The sequence below is a fragment of the Mus pahari genome, chromosome 5 (assembly GCF_900095145.1).
Source record: "Mus pahari chromosome 5, PAHARI_EIJ_v1.1, whole genome shotgun sequence".
Classification (NCBI taxonomy): domain Eukaryota; kingdom Metazoa; phylum Chordata; class Mammalia; order Rodentia; family Muridae; genus Mus; species Mus pahari.
This window is the reverse complement of record NC_034594.1, coordinates 102520605-102541308: the sequence shown is the minus strand read 5'-3', so window position 1 is coordinate 102541308 and position 20704 is coordinate 102520605. Positions and strand designations below refer to the sequence as shown.

The 20704-nt window shown below is 39.4% G+C and overlaps 1 protein-coding gene across 2 annotated transcripts in view; it reads left to right on the top strand.

Moving 5' to 3' along the window:
* Positions 1-20704, top strand: part of Zranb3 (zinc finger RANBP2-type containing 3) — a 142696-nt gene that overhangs the window by 37478 nt on the left and 84514 nt on the right. For both annotated transcript variants that reach the window (XM_021198241.2, XM_029539400.1), the window contains exon 3: positions 4776-4794. In XM_021198241.2, coding sequence (XP_021053900.1) covers positions 4776-4794 — 19 coding nt within the window. The remainder of the gene's footprint in view (positions 1-4775; positions 4795-20704) is intronic.

Below are 20704 nucleotides of genomic sequence, written 5' to 3'. Positions count from 1 at the left end.
GCCACCATGTGGTTGCTGGGATTTGAACTCGGAACCTTTGGAAGAGCAGTCGGGTGCTCTTACCCACTGAGCCATCTCACCAGCCCATATGTTAATCTTCTAAAACAAACCAACAAACAAACCACGTATGAAGTGTGTGTGCCTATGGAGGAGGGAAGGAGGCGTGGGATCCCTTGGAGTGGGAGTTACAGGTGTTTGCGAGCTGCCTGATGTGGGTGCTGTGATCCACCTTAGATCCTCACTCATGCCAGAGCAGCCAGTGCTCTTCCATTAATCTTGATGCTGCTCTCTTCAGTCTCTACTCTTCTGCCACACTGATGGACTTGAAACACATCACTGGAGAACTCAGTCTTCTTGGAAAGAAAAATGTCTGTCTCTGGGCTGACAAATAGAAAGGGATTTGCTGCTCTTTGTACTGCCTACAGCCATGATGAGGGTGTTGCAGTGTGCTGTTACAAGGTGGTTTCTGTGTCTGTTCACTTTTCCATCAGCATTTGTGGAAGACCAGCTTTGTTATCATAGGTACACTGAGGTGGGGAGTAGAGTTGATGATTAATCACTTATCTGGTAAAAAGGGTAAGGGAACACACACACACACACACACACACACATATTTGGTGGACAAAGCAAGCTTCAACAAGCTCTAGCCACTCCACATATGCCCATACATATTCACTATATATCTATACTGATACCCACACTTGATAGATGGAGCAAAGCTCCAACCAATTTTACATATATAATATATACATCTATATACATATGTACATATATGCATATATACATATATACATACACATGTTCAATGGATTGAGTCATGCTCCAGTGAGCAAACTGCCAACAATTTTATCTTTTCACCTTCAGCTATATATCTTAGCAAAATCTTACAAACAGTACAAAAAGCACAAATTGGTTACATTCTATTTTTCTCTAAGTGAATGATTACAATGAGTATACATAGAAAAACATGTTCCTCGATGCCTCACATGATCAAATGTTTTATCTATTATGGATAAAAAATAAAACCAACAAATTATTCCCAAGAGCCCATAAATTCTCAGAGTGCACATCTACTTACTAACAATTTTTTATTAAATCATATCAGGAAGCCGAGGGCAAAAATGGGTACAAGAAATTAATCATCACCTTGCTCACCAGCCCAGCTTCAGCAAGAGCAGCACATCAGCCAGTGCTAATTGGGCTGCCATTGTTCTTGATCCCTGACCTTAAAAACATCCTTTGCTCAATATTCAAGTGTGCATTTCTAAATTGTTCCCTGAGATTTTCTACATCAGAGCCACAAAATACATCTTAACCTAACTTTACTAACAATCTACATCTCCAAATTCTTTCTAATGGTGGTGGTACATTGCCAACAATCAACATTTCTTAAGTTCTTTTCCAAGGTTAGTGTTAGAATCATTAATCTGCCCCAGCAGCAATGCTTGAAAAAGATGAAGCACTATTGTGAGGGCCAGTGATGCTGCCTATTGAGGGGCTGGGAACCCCTTAGAGTTTCATACAACTCACAGAGGAGGATGGCTATGAAGTCCACAAGGACAACAAGGAGAACCATGCTCCATTAACAGGCATGAGGTCCTTAGGACAGGAAGTCCTTGAGGCTCCATCCCTCCAAGGCGCACCCATCATGACTGTGCTGAGCAGTGGGTCTAAATCCATGAGGTTTAAAGTTGGCTGCTGTTCCTCTCACCCCGCCCCAGCAGGCATTGTTATTCGGAGACATTTCATGATAGCTGAAATCTTGGGTAAAACATCCTCTGGGTTTGGATGACAGCAGATATTGCTTGTTCAGTACTTCAGCCCAGAACGACAAGTTAATCTTTAGAGGAAATGGTATTGAGCTTGTTTTAAGTTCAGCTGCTTTTACACAGCAAGCTACAGCAGCTAAAACACAAGGATGTCAGAAAAATGTTGGATGTTATCTCTGTTTCTGAAAAAGAAGCAGTTCGGCAAGCTGATGAGTGCGACCTCATTTACCAACCCGCAGACACAGGCCTGGAGTGTCACACACACCAATTTTGCCGTTCTAGTAATGGGTAATAATAAAGGATTTTCTTGAAGAATGGTTAATCTCCTGTGATTTGAAAATCATGCTTTCAAGTTTTTAGAGGTGCGTGTAATTACAATGTACTTTATTCATCTCATAGTTTTATGGATGTGCCTCCTCCCTTCACTCTTCTTCTAGTTGTAAGGCCCTTCAGGTGGGGTCGGCTAGGCCCCACCCCCTATATTTCTTTAATGGCTATAAAGACCTTTCCCAGCCCCTGAGGTCCTCAAGTGGCCAGGACCCACCCAACATAATCTATTCACTATTATTCCTTACCCTGTTTTAAATAGGATTGTTATCCTTAAAAATATAACATAAGGCATGTATTTTTTTTCTTCTGGTCACGGTACACAAGGAAAAGACTCATTTCACTATCTTTCTAGAGCAGTGATGGTTAGACAATCACCTCAAGTGACATCTTTAATTAACTCCAGGTGGGTTTTATTTTCTTTCTTTTTTTTTTTTAAGATTTTATTTATTTATTTTATTTATATATGATGAGCACACTGTAGCTATCTTCAGACACACCAGGAGAGGGCATCAGATCCTGTTACCGATGGTTGTGGGCCACCATGTGGTTGCTGGGAATTGAACTCAGGACCTCTGGAAGAGCAGACAGTCCTATTAACTGCTGAGCCATCTCTCTAGCCAGATTTTATTTTCTTATTTAGGACAAGTGCACTTACCTGTGTGTGTACTTGGTAGAGGTTGGGGATTAATTGGCATTTATCTTCCTGTATGGCACTCTACCTTATTTTTTTGAAACAGGGTCTCCCTCTGAACCCAGAGTTCACCATTTTGGCTATCCTGGCTAGCCCCCAAAGTCTACCTGTCTGTTTTCAATGCTTACACACTGTTCTTTAACCCAGCGTTCTTCTCATCTGTAGGAACAGTCAGGCTTACAGTTAAAGACAGAAGTTTTATGTGCATTTGAGATTAGATCTTGATCCTCAATACTTGCATGGCATGCATCTCCACAGCTCTTGACTAGGATTTTAACGTGAAAAGTCAATTGATCAATATTCATGTGAATCTGTCTGTAAAATGCCACATCACTTCTCACTTTTTGTTTTTCTTTTTTTTTCTTTTTTCATTATTTTAATTTATTTTATGTATGTGAGTACACTGTTGCTCTCTTCAGACACACTAGAAGANGACATCAGATCCTGTTACAGATGGTTATGAGCCACCATGTGGGTGCAGGGAATTGAACTCAGGACCTTTGGAAGAGTAGTCAGTGCTCTTAACCTCTGAGCCATCTCTCCAGCCCCCCCCTTTTTTATTTTCTATTTTTTATTTATTTTTTGTTTTTTTTCGAGACAGGGTTTCTCTGTATAGCCCTGGCTGTCCTGGAATTCACTTTGTAGACCAGGCTGGCCTCAAACTCAGAAATCCNCCTGCCTCTGCCTCCCAAGTGCTGGGATTAAAGGCGTGCACCACCACCGCCCGGCTGCTTCTCACTTTTCTATTTTTCTGTAAAGAGTGTAATAAACCAATTTCTACTAAAATGATTGAATTTTAATTTTTCCTTAGTTGAGATTATTCCTTGTCCTGATGTGCCTGCTGTCTCACATCAGCCACTGACCATCCGTGCCAAGCTTGTTATTCTCTTCCGCTTAGACTCTCCATTTATGAACCCAGTCCTCACTGCTCCCTGGCTCACACTTACCTCTATAAAGTTTAAGAAAAGAATGTGGCAGATAGGGGCTGGGGAGAGTACTCAGTTGGTGGAGTGCTTACTGCACGGGCTAGGGAGAGAGTACTCAGTTGGTGGAGTGCTTACTGCACGGGCTAGGGAGAGAATACTCAGTTGGTGGAGTGCTTACTGCACGGGCTGGGGAGAGTACTCAGCTGGTGGAGTGCTCACTGCACAAGTATAAGGACCCGAGTTCAGACACCCAGCATGCATGTGAAAATCCAGATGAGGTACTATATGTCTGAAATCCTACCCCTGGAGATGTGCTGACAGCTGACTCCACTGGAGCTCAGTAACCAGCTAGCCTACCCAGGTCACTGAGTATTCCTATCTCAAAATATGAGGTTGGAAAGACCTTTTATTTTGTCTTCCATATGCTTGGGAACACACAGCACATACACATATGTACAGGCATCCTCAATCCCCAACACACGCTTTTAAAAATGAATAAAGTAGACCTGAGTGTGGTGGCACACAGCTTTACTCCCAACACTTGAGAGGCAGAGGCAGGCGGATCTCTGTGAGTCTGAGGCCAGCCTGGTCGAAAGAGCGAGCTCAAGGACAGGCATGGCTACATAGAGAAACCCTGTCTCAAAAAAAAAAAAAGAAAAGAAAGAAAAGAAAAGAAAAAAGAAAAGAAAAGAAAAGAAAAGATATTTAGCAAAATAATAGAAATTAACAATGAAGTATAGCACACAGATGTAGCACAGAAAACTAGATAACAGATTTGTGCCAAAATGTGTTTGCTAGTCAGTGTAATGGTTAATTTTGTCAACTAACTACACCTAGAATCTCCCGCTAAAAGTCTCCATGTGTCGTTGGCAGCTGTAGAGTTGTATGAAGTCATCACTATCCAGTGTTTTCATTCACTTACAGCAGCCTCTCTGGCTTAACCCTTTAGTGTTTGTGAAGTGGTGGTGGTGAGTTACTTAATCAGAACTCTGAATAGGTTTTGCTTTGCTGATTATAAAATTAATGGGTTTTTTTGTTTGTTTGTTTTATCTTTTCCAGGTGTATGGTGGCTGATGAAGTAAGTACCTTAGAGCCTTTTCTAAACATACACATCAGTGTTTACTGTCTTCTATCTCCCGTATTGGCTATCTGCCTCTGCTTTTTCATGTGACCATATACGTATTTAGTGGAAGAAAACAAAAAAAAATAAATTTACTATATAATATCCATTTCTTCTTAAATACTTTTGCATACCGAACATATAAATGTGTGTGTGTTTTTATAAACTTTCAAAATACCCAAATAAACAAGTTTTGTTCACATAGACTACAAGAATTAACATTATCGTTGGTCTTCACAAAGAAGTCCATAGTATACTCTTGAACCTTGGGCTATATTAATAACTTTGCATTACTGTGATAAAGTGTTATGACCAGAGGCAACTTAAAGGAGATAAGGGTTACTTGGACTTACAGTCTCAAAGGGGTGGAGTCCATCATGCCCAGCAAGACACAGTAACAGGTAGTAAGGTTGAGTGGTAGGAGCAGAAAGCTGGTTGCTTGAGTACATTTCATCTGCTCACAGGAAACAGACAACAGGAACTGAGGCCAGGCTATAAAACCTCAAAGCTGGTCCTAGCAACGCTCCTTTCCAAACAGCACCGCCAAGTAATTGTTCAAAAGTATGAGCCCATGGGCACACTTTCTCACTCAAGCCACCACAATGTTTAAATCTGTGCCTTCCCTTGGACAGCATTAAACATCGTGTTGGTTTGTATATTGCTGGCCCGGGGAGTGACACAGTTAGGAGGTGTGGCCTTGTTGGAGTAGGTGTGTCACTGTGGGTGTGGGCTTTAAGACCCTCATCCTAGCTGCCTGGAAGTCAGTATTCTGCCAGCAGCCTTCAGATGAAGATGTAGAACTTCAGCTCCTGTGCCATGTCTGCCTGGATGTTGTCATGCTCCTGCCATGATGTTAATGGACTGAACCTCTGCACCTGTAAGCCAGCCCCAATTAAATGTTGTCCTTATAAGAGTTGCCTTGGTCATGGTGTCTGTTCACAGCAGTAAAGCCCTAAGTAAAACAAACATACCTCGAATTTCTCATTTGGGCACTTGCTTAACTACCAGTTAACTTTTATAATCTCTGATGTTTTCAGTGAACATTAGCCAGTTTTAAGACTGACTCCTAACCTGTCAGTTTTTTCCTAATGTGAGTTGTTTTGTTCTTATTTATAATTTCATAGCACTTTCTATATGCTCTGCCACTCACCAACATCCCCAGCCCTGGAATAATGAAAGAAGCCATTTAATAATTTCACAACTTTTAAAAAATGAACACCTCCCTTTTAATCCATCATAATTACTCCTTTCTTTTCTGTAGCTTTTTGAAAATGAATCTTTGTGTTGTTGGTATGAGTGTGGTATCCAGTGTGGTATCCATAGGCATGGTCACATGTGTTTGGTGCATGTGTCCATATATGTCCATACATTCCCAGAGGTTGAAATCAAGTATATACCTAGATTGCTGTCAGCTTTATTTACAGATACAGGGTCTCTTTCTAAACCTAGAGCTCATGGATTCAGCTACACCAGCTGTTCCACTTGCCCTGGGAATTTCTAATTTGCCCCCAGAATACTGGGATTCCAGGCAAGGCTGCCCAGGGTCCGTCCAGATTGTTTATGGTTTTTGTGGAGCTGAACGCAGACTCTCATGCTTGTACTGCAAGCACTTTAGCCTCTGAGACATCTCAACTTCTTGAAGAGCAATTCTTTTTTAATCCGTTTGGTTTTATAGGATTTGTGATATTAAATCCTAACTAATAATACTAATTAAGGAAAAAAATCCTCACCTTTACACATAGGTTTTTTTTTTTTTTTTAAATCAAAGCTTATAGAACTATATATCTAAAATTATACCTTTGAGTCACTAATACTCTCTGTAATGGTGAGTAGAAATGCTACTTTTTAAATATAATATTAATATAATTAAAAGTTCTGAAGTAAGCCTGGTACTGGTAGCGCACCTTTAATCCCAACACTTGGGGGGCAGAAGCAGGTGGATCTCCAGGTTTGAGGCCAGCCTGGTCTACAAGTACCAGGAGATCCAGAGTTGCATTCATGTTGATTCTATGAGCTCTGGTTTGACCTTCAATCTGTACCCTGTTTCTGCTCTTCTGCTCATATTCAAGGTGACATAGAAGTTAAAAGAAAGTACAGTTACTTTTTGATGGGTTAAAAGAGTCTCTTGGTAATAAGAACCTTCAAGTCTTAGGGCAGTTTTAGGTCTGTGTGGCTGAACCATCTAGAAGATTCTTGGGATGCTGAGGACTTAGCTGTCTGTGATTTTGCTTCTCTAGCAGCAGAGGGTTATAACCAGCATCACTCCACAGTTTTACGCTCTCCTGTTATTTTAGCACTTGAGTCTTTGTGATACTGTCTAATCCAGCTACTATGTGTGACCACCATTGACTACAAGTTAAAACGATGACTGAAGTTTCCTTTAAGTCAGCTTAGTTATAGTCATTGTGTGCTTCAGTTAACATTTTAGAACTATAGTTTCAATAAGCAGCAAAGCTGCAATATTTCATACGATAGCTATAAACTTAGATTAAATTGTTTCTTTTTTCCCCATCTCTTGAATCAGTGTAATAGAGTGTTGGTTCATAGACTGTACATTTAATATAAAGAAAGACTTAGACACTTTTTAATGTGACAATTTCCTTTTTATTTTAAAATTTCAGACATGTACACAATATATTTATCTTCTCCATCCATCTTCCCCCAGGGTCCCACCCTCCACCAGAACATATCAACAGATACAAACTATTACATAAATTAGGACCTTTGAACCTCAATTGGTACTTGACATAATGTAGTATTTATATTGTTTTTAATTATTTTTGAAATATTGTTTGAAAATTATCCCTCATTATTTGAGTTTTGTTTAATTGTTAAACAATTTTGTTCACAAAATTATGTTTTAAACATTAAAATGTTTTATATCAACACAAAGCATGTAATTTAATTGGTGATACATAGGAAAAATATTAAACCAATATATGTTCTACCTTATTTTCAAGTATTTAAAGGTAATGTTCATTCTAGAAAGTTATTATACTACTTTTGTTTAAGAAGGCAGAATGCATAGTCTGGATTTATATGACTAGCCTATTATTGTGTCAGAAGGGAAAATATGTTAATAGATTGGCCTAATTAGCTTTAATTTTCAAACTTGAAACAGCCTAAAGTCACTTGAGACTGGAATCTCAATGAGTAATTGCCCAGATCAGATAGATTAGCCTGTGTTCGATTGCCTTACTTATTAGTTGATGTAGAAAGGCCCAGCCTACTGTGAGTGGCACCATTCCCTGGGCAGGTAGCTAGCTAGCCAAACATGAGTGAAGAGCATGCTGGTAGGCAGCCTTCCCATGGCTTCTACAGCACTTCCTTGGCTATGAGTAAGTTCCTGGGTCAGAGCTAACCTGTGTGGAAGAGGATCCACGCCTGCCTTCAGATTAGTGCTTTGAGTTCCTGCCTTGACTTTCTCTCTGATGCGTGGTGAACTGGAAGTATAGGGTGTTATAAACTCTTTCCTCCTCTCAGATCATGGTGTTTGTCACAGCAACAGAAAAGAAACTAGAACACAAGGGTTCTGCCTTCTCTTGACTAAATTTTCTATCATGAACTCATAATAGTATCTTTTTGGATGTTATAATTTTTAAATTAAAAAATTATGTGTATTATATTGTATATGTGTCTATGTGGGTGTGTGCACATGAGTGCCAGTGCCGGTAGAGGCCAGAGAGTGTTTGGGTCCCTGGGGCTAGAGATCACTGTTGTGAGCCACCTTACAAGAACCCTGGGAACAGAATTTTTTTTTCTTTCTTGTTAAAGTAGCACTTTTTAATTACTATTTTGTGTTATAGCCCCACCAGTTTCCTGTTGCTGCTATAGTAGAGTACTACAGAATGGGTAGGGTTAAGACACATTATCTCACCATTCTGGAGGCTAAAAGTCTGGGATCAGTGTCAGAGGTCTGTAGCCGTAACAGGATAAGTATACAACCTGAGATGGGGGTCAGAGGGCTAGGGCTGTAGTTTGATGGTGAGTACAAACCTAAGGTAAACATCAGCCTATTTGTTTTTTAATATGTTTTTAAGTACAGGGTGTACTGGCTGGTTTTGTGTGTCAACTTAACACAGGCTGGAGTTATCACAGAGAAAGGAGCTTCAGTTGGGGAAGTGCCTCCATGAGATCTAGCTGTGGGTAGTGCCATCCCTGGGCTGGTAGTCTTGGGTTCTATAAGAGAGCAGGCTGAGCAAGCCAGTAAAGAACATCCCTCCATGGCCTCTGCATCAGCTCCTGCTTTCTGACCTGCTTGAGTTCCAATCCTGGCTTCCTTCTGTGATGAGCAGCAGTGTGGAAATGTAAGCTGAATAAACCCTTTCCTCCCCAACTTGCATCTTGGTCATGATGTTTGTGCAAGAATAGAAACCCTGACTAAGACATAGGGTTTCCCTGTATCTCTGACTGTCCTGGAATCCATTCTATAGACAAGGCTGGCCTGGAACTCCCCAGTGCTGGGATTAAAGGCATGCGCCTCCACCACCCAACCTGGCTGTTCTTTTGAGAGGTCCCAGGAATAACCTGTCTTTAAAGGCTTGGTGTCTTGGAATTTCTTGGCTTACAGATGTTATCGTTTCATTTTCTGTTTCTACCATCATAAGGCGTTCTCTCTGTGCGTCTATGTATCTTCTCTTATCAGGACACTAGTTATTTAGAATTAAGGACTCACCTCTAGGAGGAAGTAGTCTTAACTAATATACTGTACAGATGTATTTAAAAATCAGCTCAGATCTAGCAGTTCTGAAGGTTGGGTCTTCTTGACTTTATCTGTTGAGTGGGAGGAACCAATTCAACTCACAACCTCTAGTCAAAAACTTTTGAACAGCTATTTAATATTTTTTATGATAATCATTTTGCAATTTTTTCATATGATTTTTGCTTTTCTTAGTACTGTACACTGAGTATATTTTAACTTTTTTTTTTTATTACTCAGGGTCATGAGTAAGCAAATGTGAGAGGCCTTATTTGATCTCTTTGGCTGCTTTAGGTTCCATGTTTGTTTGTTATTCTTAAGTTCTGCTTTCTTCTCAGTCCTAGGTCAGTTATGTGTCAAAATACCATGACACTTATCTGTCACTACTATTTATTCTGAACTCATTAATCATAAGCAGTATTAGAGTAGATATAGAAAGAAGTCCTGTCTGCTAAGTATTCCTGTCACTGTTGAATACTTGTTTGAGGTCTGCATTTTATAGTGTGGTTTGGTTTGGTTTGGTTTGGTTTCTGATAGGGACTTGCTATGTAGCCCTGCGGGTCCTATAGCTTATTCTGTAACTTGGCTGGCCTCAAACTCACAGAGATCCACTTCGCAAGTGCTGAGGTTGAACGCACGTGTCACAGCTACATCTCAGTTTAATTCATAATATATCGTTAACTTAAAGCTTTGACTTAGCGATCTTGCTTCTACATTTTAGCATTCACTTCTAGCACTTACTGATTTTTTTTTTTAATCTCCAAGCTTTTTTAAAAAAAGATTTATTTATTATTGCTCTCTTCAGACACACCAGAAGAGGGCATCAGACCCCATTACAGATGGTTGTGAGCCACCATGTGATTGCTAGGAATTGAACTCGGGACCTCTAGAAGAACAGTCAGTGTTCTTAACTGCTGAGCCATCCCTCCAGCCCCCACTTATTGCTTTTTAAAAAAATAATTTAATGTTTTTGTTTTTGTTTTAATTTTCTGAGATTATGTTTTTAAGATTCTAGGCTTCCCTCCCTCCCTCCCTCCCTCCCTCCCTCCCTCCCTCCCTCCCTCCCTCCCTCCCTCCCTCTCTCTTTTCTCCCCTCCAGCACTTTTTTCTTCCTTATTTTCTTGTTTTTGTTGTTGTTGTTTGTTGTTGGTTTTTTGTTGTTTTGTTTTTTGGAGACAGGGTCTCGCCTTGTAGATCACACTGTCCTGGAACTCAGTATATATAGTCAGACTTGCCAAAAACTCCAGAGTCTTACGAATCCAGGATGAATCTATTGTACACTATTACTGATTTTATTATAATTCTAATACTTCTCAGTGACTTTTATTTTGTTTCTTAACCCAACTTGAAATTTATTTTTTTAGCGTTCTAAAAGTTAATCTAAAAAAAAAAAAATCGTTTTTTCTTAACTAAGATTTTTTTGAAATTCAGATGTTTTTATTACCTGTGTCCTATTCAAGTATTTCCATAAAAAGCAGAGTCGTATTTTTTAATTGACATGGGTAATATTTTATAAATGAGTACTTTGGCTAGTTTGGAAGTAAGTTCATGGTTAAAGAAGAGTTTAAAAGACTAATGACCTTATAATTTTGATATATGTTGTTTACCTTTCTAGCTTAAATTTGAATTAATTCAGTAATAATTGATAGACTATGCACTTTTGGGCCAATTTTGCACTTAAAGTCATTTAGATAGTTTCAAACTGTTATTAAATCTTATGAAAGAAAAAAGAAGAGAAAGAAGAAATTATATAATAATCTATTAGGTAATATTGGTGAAATAGTGTGGAATTCCTCCCAAAGAAAAACATCAGAAACCAAATAGATTCAAGATTCACGATGTCTCTGCATTATAGGAGAAATTGCTTATTACTGTGTCTAGCACAGATGCAGTTGTTCCTTTGCTGTGATAAAATACCCTGACAAAAAAGCAATTTAGGGGAGAAAGGTGTTTGTTTAAGCCTACAATTCCAGTTACAGTACATCATAAAGGATGGCAGGAGCTGGAAGCACCTAGTTACATTGTAACCACAGTCAAGGGTGGAGAGAAGTCAATGGATATTTTTTTCCTTTACTTGTGTGTGTTCTTTTATTATAAGGTTTAGGATTTCTGCCCAGGGAATGGTGCCCTTCCCACTGTGGGCTGGTTCTTCCCATGTCAGTGACCAATGAACACAGCCCCCTTCAAACATTCCACAGACCAACGTGATCTAAACAGATTCCCAAGTAGGGCTCTTGCCACATTGTTCTAATTTGTGTTAGATTGACAGTTAAGATTATCCACCATGGTAACCTATTCATATTCTTTTACATGCAGAGAAAACAACTATATTGTTTGGACCCAAAAACATACTTTGGTATGGAGTGGTTTGAGGCAAAAATAGAATCTTTGCAAATTTGAAATTTAATTTAAGGAGTATTTAAAAGGCATTGATGATTTTCTGTTCCTTTTCTCTAGGCATCCAGTTTTTGTTTTTCCTGTGCATCCTAAGTCATTTAAATGGCAAATTTTATTGTGTGTAATATTTCATAACCTTGTCTTAGAATGCTGAAGCTGATTTTATGGCCTGATTTCTTTGGCATTCTTGTTTCAGTTGCTAGCCTTTGGTTTCAGGCTGTCTTTGTTCTCCAGCCTTTTATAATTATAGTGAGCCCACTGGGGCGTCCTCCTGGTCAGTTATGACGGTTTACACCTGCTGAGGATGTCCTTAAGTAACAGGTTTTTTTCCTTTCTGCCTGCCTCTTTCATCTTTCTGGGTTTAAAAAGCTATATTTTCCTTTGAGAATTTCATACAGGTATATACAACATATTCAGATCACACCCACCGTGCTTCTTCCAACCTTGCAGATAACCCACCTGATATGTTCCCTTTGAAACAGGGTCTCTTGTAGAGTTGTCTGGCCTCCAGCTGCCTATGTAGACAGAGATGAGCCTTCTGAGTGCTGGATTACCAGTATGTGCCTCCTTACCCAGTTTATACAGTGTTGGGGATGTAACCCAGGGCCTCTTGCGTGCTAGACAAACATTCTGTCAACTGAGCTACATCCCTAGTCTGCTTTCCCATGTAACCATTTGAGCAAATCAATTTTTGCTGTTTTTGGTTTTTTGTTTTGGGAGACAGAATCTCACAGTTTGTAACAGGCTGGCCTCAAACTTACAGAGGTCTGTAGGCATCTGCCTCCCAAGAACTGAGATTAAAGGGGTGTGGCACTACCCCCTGCTAATTCTTACTTTTCTTTAATCCTTTTTCTGTAATTAAAAAAAAAGAGTTTCACTTTTATGTATTTGTTTGTCAGGGACTACGCATTTGTGTGCAAATTTCCATGGAGGCCTGATATCAGATAACCCACTAAGCTATCCCTCTAGCTGCTCAACACTTTTTCTTTAACCAAGGCCTCCTTTTTCACTTTGGTGGTAGTGCTGGTGATGCTGGTGATGCTGGTGGTGGTACTGACACTGGTCCTGGTGGTGGTGATGCTGGTGGTGGTAATGATGTGTGTCTCATTTATTAAAAGGTCTAGGTTCGAATATGTATAGTAAATCTTTTTACAGTTCTTAGTCAAAACTTCAAAATGTTACCAATTGAGATTTCCAGTTCATTTTGGGTTCTAAACTGATCGCTATGTATCAACACATTAATTTACAGAGTCCAAGTACTTGTTCAGCCAGAGGCATGCTAATAGCCTTGAAAACATTTTGACTCTCTAAATGTTTGATTAACTTGCCTTTGGTTAATTTGTATTTGACTTATTGTTTTGAAAGCAAAAATAACTGTCAATTTTATTTTCTTCATTCCACCATGTCTTAGAGTTTCTGTTGCTGTGAAGATACACAATGACCAAAGCAACTCTTTTTTTTGTTGTTGTTTTTGTTTTTTTGTTTGTGTTTTCTTTTGTTTTTTTGAGACAGGGTTTCCCTGTGTAGCCCTGGCTGTCCTGGAACTCACTTTGTAGACCAGGCTGGCCTTGAACTCAGAAATCTACCTGCCTCTGCCTCCCGAGTGCTGGGATTAAAGGCGTGCGCCACCACACCTGGCCCAAAGCAACTCATAAAAGAAAATATTGAATTGGGACTGGCTTACAGTTTCAGAGAATCAGTCCATTTCATTATGGTAGGAAACATGGCAGTGTCCAGGCAGGCATGGCCTGGAGTAGCTGAGAGTTCTTTATCAAAAGGAAGCCAGGAACAGACTGTCTTCCAGGCCCACAGTGACACACTTCCTCCACTAAGGCCACACCTCTTAATAGTGTCACTTCCCATGGCCCAAGCATATTCAAATGACCACACACCATAATTGTATGTGTTATTATATATAGTCACAAAATATTATCTTAAAAAGACTGATCTGAATTTAACACAACATTCTTTATTCCTAATTCTGCTGTTATGTTCCAATTAATTACAATGTTGCCACATCAGAAAGACTGTCATACATCATAATGTGACTATTACTGCCCATCTGATCCTTTGTAAAATCTCCACCTCCACTGGTTTACAGTTGTTAATCAAATGCAGGTTTTTAATGTTCTCTGTTTCCTAGTCTTTATTTTAATCATTATTGTTCCCGAAATTCACCCTCATAACCATCCATGTGAGATTTTGTTTAGGGTCTATATTCCGTAAAGATACATACTTCTTCCTCATAGGATGACATTATCTTTTTAGTAATAGTTTTTTTTTTTTTTTTAAATCTTAGGAGTTAAAAGTAAATTTTGTGGGTACCCTGTTGAACATTTTAAGATTATTATATGGAGCTGGAGAGATAACTTAACTCTTTTTTTTTTTTTTTTTTAAAGATTTATTTATTTACTATATGTAAGTACACTGTAGCTGTCTCCAAACACTCCAGAAGAGGGAGTCAGATCTTGTTACAGATGGTTATGAGCCACCATGTGGTTGCTGGGATTTGAACTCTGGAAGAGCAGTCGGGTGCTCTTACCCACTGAGCCATCTCACCAGCCCCATAACTTAACTCTTAAGAGCACAAATCCTCCTTTTCTAGAAAACCCAAGTTTGGTTCCCAGCACATGGATCAGGTGGCTCAGAGCCACCTGTATCTCTAGTTCTGGTTGATCTGATGCCCTCTTGTGGCCTCTGCAGGTACTTGCATGCTGTAGCATATTAGTATAGACACATACATAAAAATAAATCTTAAAAAGTTAAGATTTTCATAACATTCTTCCTTTTCTTTACTAATGTAATGCATTATAGTAGGATTTTCTTGTGTTGAACAGTTCTTGAACCAGAACTCTTGGTCAGGATTTTTTTTTTTTTTAATGTTTTACTGAATTCTGAATTCCTAATAGTCTACTCAAATTTTTTTTTTACCAATGCTCATAAAATATATTTACCAGTGGCTATGTACAGACTTCTCTATCTTTTGTGCTGCTTCTTAGTATTAGTATTACACTGACTTTTAGAATATTTTTGAAAGCAGTTGGCAACGTTGTCTGGTCAGCATTTGGGTTTTTTTGTTTTGGTTTGGTTTGTTTTTTTTCGAGACAGGGTTTCTCCGTGTAGCCCTGGCCGTCCTGTAACTCACTTTGTAGACCAGGCCGGTCTCGAACTCAGAAATCTGCCTGCCTCTGCCTCCTGAGTCCTGGGATTAAAGGCGTGCGCCACCACGCCCGGCTAGCATTTGGAATATCTTAGTGTCTTTTTGCTTAGTGTCTTTTTGTCTTGGCCGTTCCCAGTAAAACAGAACCCTTGTCCTTCCTCTACTTACAGCTCATGGTGTCTGCTACAGCTGTGTCTTTGTGCTTCCCAGTTATTTTTTAAGTGACTTCACAGTGACAGAAGGACTGAGAGACATAGATAATTCTGTCTGACTCTTCTTTCTGTCTCTCTATCTTTTTATCTCTCTGTGTCTTTCTCTTTGTCTCTATCTCTCTAATAACTTTTTCCCATTTATAGGGCTGTGACTAATAAAGCACCCTAGAATCGTGAGTTAAGAATGCTACCCTAAAAGCCTAACATCTGGCTATTTTGAGTTTTTAAGACAATTCTGCCCACAGACTTTTACAAATGGCCTTTCTGGAGCCTTCTCTAGTTTCTTCTTTGCCATAGCCCAACAAAGCTTCTCTAAAGCCATTCTTCAGACTTGAGACAATTCACCAACCTAACATAGTTCTTTTGGAGTGGGGAGGGAAAAGAAAAATAGGTGTTTTGTTCTTCCCTTCCTCATAACTCGGCCTAGCCATTGACCTTTTTTACCAGTAGAGTCTCTTTAAGAGATAGCCTGCCCCTGGCAAAGGGTGAGCCAACCAGCAGTGAAGTGTTGATGGGTTTCCTGAAGTGCGACCTCAGTGGCTCTTCAGTATAGAGAAAAAGAGATGGGGCCTGAACATGTTCTTGTGCTATGCCCCACTGCAGGGCTGTTATGGGACAGGAACCCACAACATAAACACAAAATTCAAAGAACAGGGATTTTTACATTTTCCATCTAAAACTGTCAATAGAAAAGAAAATTGTAATTTAGTATCAAAAAAGTAAACTCACAAGGACAGTTCTATTAGATGTTCCATAAAATAATAAATAATAAAAAATGGACTTTAAGTCTTACATTTTCTTATATAGGTTTCCTTAATTTACATCTCTTAAGATTTCAAACCTGCTTCCACAAAGTAGTTTCCCCAGGGATCCTCTTCCAGGACAAATAGGACATCCGGTTTAAAAATAACCTCTCTCCCACATTTCCACACTAAAAAGGTACTGACTGTTTTTAGCTCTAAAACTTGAATTTTTTTTCCGAAATTTAAAAGGTTCTTATTGACTGGCATTGTCAATGTTTAAAAATTGCTATAAAAAAGCAATCATAGTATAAAAAAATGGGACTAAAATTCTATACTGAGATCACTGTTGTTTAATTATTCTTTTTAATAGGAAACTTGAGATTGCTTTTCTAAGTTAAATGATTTACTAATTTCAAATTTTGATTAAATGTGCTGTTAAAAGTTTATATTCATTCTTATGTAGATGTCTGTATTGTCACTGAGTCAGCTTTGATTATTAATAGTGATTCAGTCTTGAATGGAACACTGGAAGGTTCCATTTGGGTTGGGTTTGGAACCCACTTTGGAGGGTTGAAGTTTGGTTATAGCTGAGGGTTCTGAGCTACCTATTGAGCGTAGTTATTTTCATATACCAAATTGTTGTGGTGTGTTATTTCTGCAATTTAACGTTATACTATTTTAAATTCTCAATATACTAATTTCTACGTACATGATTTAAAGTTTTGTATCTGACAATAAGAATGAGTCATAGTCATACACAATCATCTTCCTGTTAGCAAATTTTTTTTCTAGAACAAGTTTGCCCTGTCCTAGAGATGGGACTGGCTTTGTAATCCAGGCCAGTTTTGAAATTGTAAAGTAGACCAGAATGATTCCAACCCTAGCACCTCCCTGCTTCAGTCTGGTTTACTACGTGTAGGCTCAGATTGTTCAAAACCTACTTTAATAAAGGTTCTTAAACGCTTTAACCTCCCTTCTACCCTACCACCCACCAGAGGTAGTGGAAAGAAAAGGTTAGTAGGGCAAAGGGGAACATGGACCTATTTAGAAATAGTTCTTTGGAGCAGATCCAATCTGTGTTGTCAGGATATCAGCAGTTCAGTTCACACAAATCAGCAGCAGTAGCTTGATCCACTCATAAACACCATTCGTGAACCAGCAATGGCAGTTCAATTCAGAGGAAACCACAAGGGTCTGCCAATTGGACTGGGTCAGCTGAAGCAGCAAGAAGCCACCACAACATCACTCCAAGTTCTTTGCTGTGTTTCTCTCTCTGTGAAGTCATGACAAACAATCGGCAAAGAAGGCAAGGCGAAGCCATACAGCATTGTCAGTGGAGACCAGCAAAGATTTAGCAAGGCAAACCAATACCACACAGCATCGTCCATTGTCTGTGTCTTTTACCCTTTCCAGACATCACGTGTTCTCTGAATCCACTGCTCCAGCAAAACGTCACATGCTCTTTCCAGGCAGCTTACAGAAAACACCACGTGTCTGTTCTCAGCAAAACATCCTCCCATAAGACAGTTTCCAAAAACCAAACCAAACCAAACAAACAAAAACCATCATGTAACTGAGGCTCCAAAGAATCTAGAAATTTCCACTTCAACTATGCCTGCTACCTCAATTTTATCCTTTAAAAAATTAGGTCAAAAACGTCTTGATCTGTAACTGGATCTCCCATCAGTATTAAAGCAGTTAGTGCTCTCTGCCTCCCATTGTGCTGCTTGAAGCTGACTGGGAGTCATACTGTCCCGTTGGACTTAAAGTTTCTGTGCCACCCACTTAGAACTGCAAAATACCTTCCTCATTTCTGCTTTATCTGCCCCAGGTTGCTTGTCTTCCCCTAAAGCATTCCTTCACTCATGCAAGTGGATAATAACTGTTGCAATGGCGATATCCTAGGTCACAAACATCACCTCCTAAATCCCATTCAATATAGTCTTCTTCTTTTCAAAGAAAAACTAAGCAGATCACTCTAAGTATCTCAATAATATTGAAGATTGGTTGTTATAAATGTAACTTTAATTGAATTATTCTCATTGGTTTTCTTGTTCTTTTTTGTTTAGGCGGGTTGTTTGTGTTGAGGCTAGACTTAAACTTTCTATCCAGCTTAGGATAACCTTGAACCCTGTTCTGCCAGTCTCTACCTCATAAGTGTATATTACAGGCTTATTCCACCATGCCCAATTTATACAGTGGCATGGAATGAACCCTAGACATCGTGGGTTCATCTAGATAAGCATTCTACCTACTGAGCACACTATATTTATATAATATTTTATTAATTCTTTGAGAATTTCTTTCAGTATAGTTTGAATCCTGCCATAGCCATCTCTACCTACCCAATTTCTCAGCATTTTTCTTTTTTTAAGGCCTATTTAGTCAAATTTGTTTTGCTCACATACTTTTGGGTGTGGGACCTGCCATGGAGGATAAGCTATCAGTTGTCAAGCCCTCCTTAGCTAGGGGTGAGCCTACCTAATCCTCCGTGTTGGAATCTGGTGAATATTCATACATGTAACTGATGTGTTCAGAAATTTCACTGTAGCCGTCTACCACGTCTGGCTCTTAGACTGTTTCTATCTCTTCTCTTCTTTGAGGATCCCTGAACCTTTGGGAGAGGAGTATGATATAAATATTCCGTTTAGTGCCATGTATTTCCAAGTTAATACTATGTGCATTTTGTAGAACAGTAGTATTAGGTTCTCCCACAGAGTCTGTGGCCCATCTGACTTCAGGGTCTTGGACCTCATATACTACCAGATCTGAGTTCCGTCTTGGGTTTGGTTTCTCCTATAGCACTTGTGCCATTATTGTACTAGTGGGCCTATCTTGCCAAGCAAGTCGACCTTGTAGCTCACAACACTGCCATTTTCCCTTTTTATCACTGCATTCTATGTCCCTCCCTGAGATCCCCTCCCCATTGTCCTTTACTAGATCCTGCCCTCTATATGTTTTCCAGATGTAACACATAAGTCTAAAGACCCAAAGTTAGCATCCACATAGAAGAGAAAACATGTGATGTTTGTCTTTCTGTATCTGGGTTATACAATGGAATGTTATTTGGATGTTGAAAAAAAAAAGTTGTAAAATTCACAGGTAAATGAGTGGAGCTGGAAACATTTCTTTTGAGTAAGGTAACCAAGATTCTTCTTAATAGCAGCAGTTAAAGGAAAAACACATAAAAAAGATTTCTACAATAGACTTGATAAAATCCCTAGCTGCCTTTTTTCTCTTTTCTGTAATCTCACTCAGCATTTGAAACTTATTCTTTTAGATTTCTGTCTTTTTTTTCCCCCTTTTGAATAGTCTGTCAAGCAAAGCCTGTATCTTTTAGTGTTCTTCTTCACAACCGTTTTCTATAATTATTTCTTCTTTGTAAATGTAAGGACCATTGTGGTGAAATTTCCCCTGATGGGTAAACTAGGTCAATTAATATGTTTTTTATGTTGCAAGTGTTCTCTTTTTAATTTTTAATTATTATGTGTGAGAGTGGCGCAGTTGAAAGAGAAACAAATATATGTTACACATTTATTACCTTTAATATACACCTAATATAGTCAGACTCCTGTCCTGCTCTATGGAAGCTTAAATAGTAATTCCTGTCTACAGGCTCTAGGATTATGTAGAGATAAATAGGAATTTTGCTTCTAACAAAGTTAGAAATGCTGAATTCAGCTTTTGTATTTCTCCAAGCCCCAGCTAAATCCCTTAAGTTGAGAAAGCAAACATAAAACTATCTTAAGGATACAGATGCATTGCAAAAACTGCCCATTTGAATCCTGCTTCAGAAGACATGCCTAAATGCATTGAAACTTCCCCTCAGCCGTGAAACTCAGAGACCATCTGAAATTACGGGCCAGACATTGCGAAGCACTAGCTCAGTCCAGGCCTGCTATTGCAAAAGAAGTCTCTGAATGCTGCTCAGTTCCCCACTGATCAGTTTTCTTCAACATACTATGTGTGTGTGACATGTGTGTGTGTGTGTGTGTGTGTGTGTGTGACATGTGTGTGTGTGTGTATAAGCCAAAAGAAGATGTCTAGTGTTCTGCTATGTCAGTCTCTGTCTTTAAAACAGATCTCTCGGTGAACCTGAATCTTTCCACTTATTTGGTTAGGCAGGCTGGCCAGCCAGCTCCCTATATGCACCCATCTCTGCCTCTTAGCACTGGGATTACAGGCATGTGTAGACATGCCTGGATATTTTACATAGGTGCTGGGAATTCAACCTCAGGTCCTCTTGCTTACACAGCAAGTGCTGTTACCCAGCGAGCTCTCTCTCCAGCCCATTTGACCCCTGTGTTTACTACACAGTCCCTTACTACACAGTCTGACCAGTATGTGCAGTCACTACACTGAAGTCAAGTCTGGCTCAGCTCTGCCCGAAAGGTGCCATTCCCCTCTGCCTTCTCCTCCTCCGACTACCCTCGACCCACTGTCTACCCTTGTTGTTTTGTCTTTTCCATGGTGATATGTAAGTAGTATCATAAAGAGCAATAATTAGCTTCTTTAAAAAAAAAAAAAAAAGTCAGGGCCTGAGTTGCTAGTGGTTGAGCCCAGTGCCTGCCATGGGAGCTCTGCAGCTGGGCCACGCCCACCCTAGCACAGGCCACTCCTTTTCATCTTTGGTTAGACGTTTGACTAGAAGGTCCCA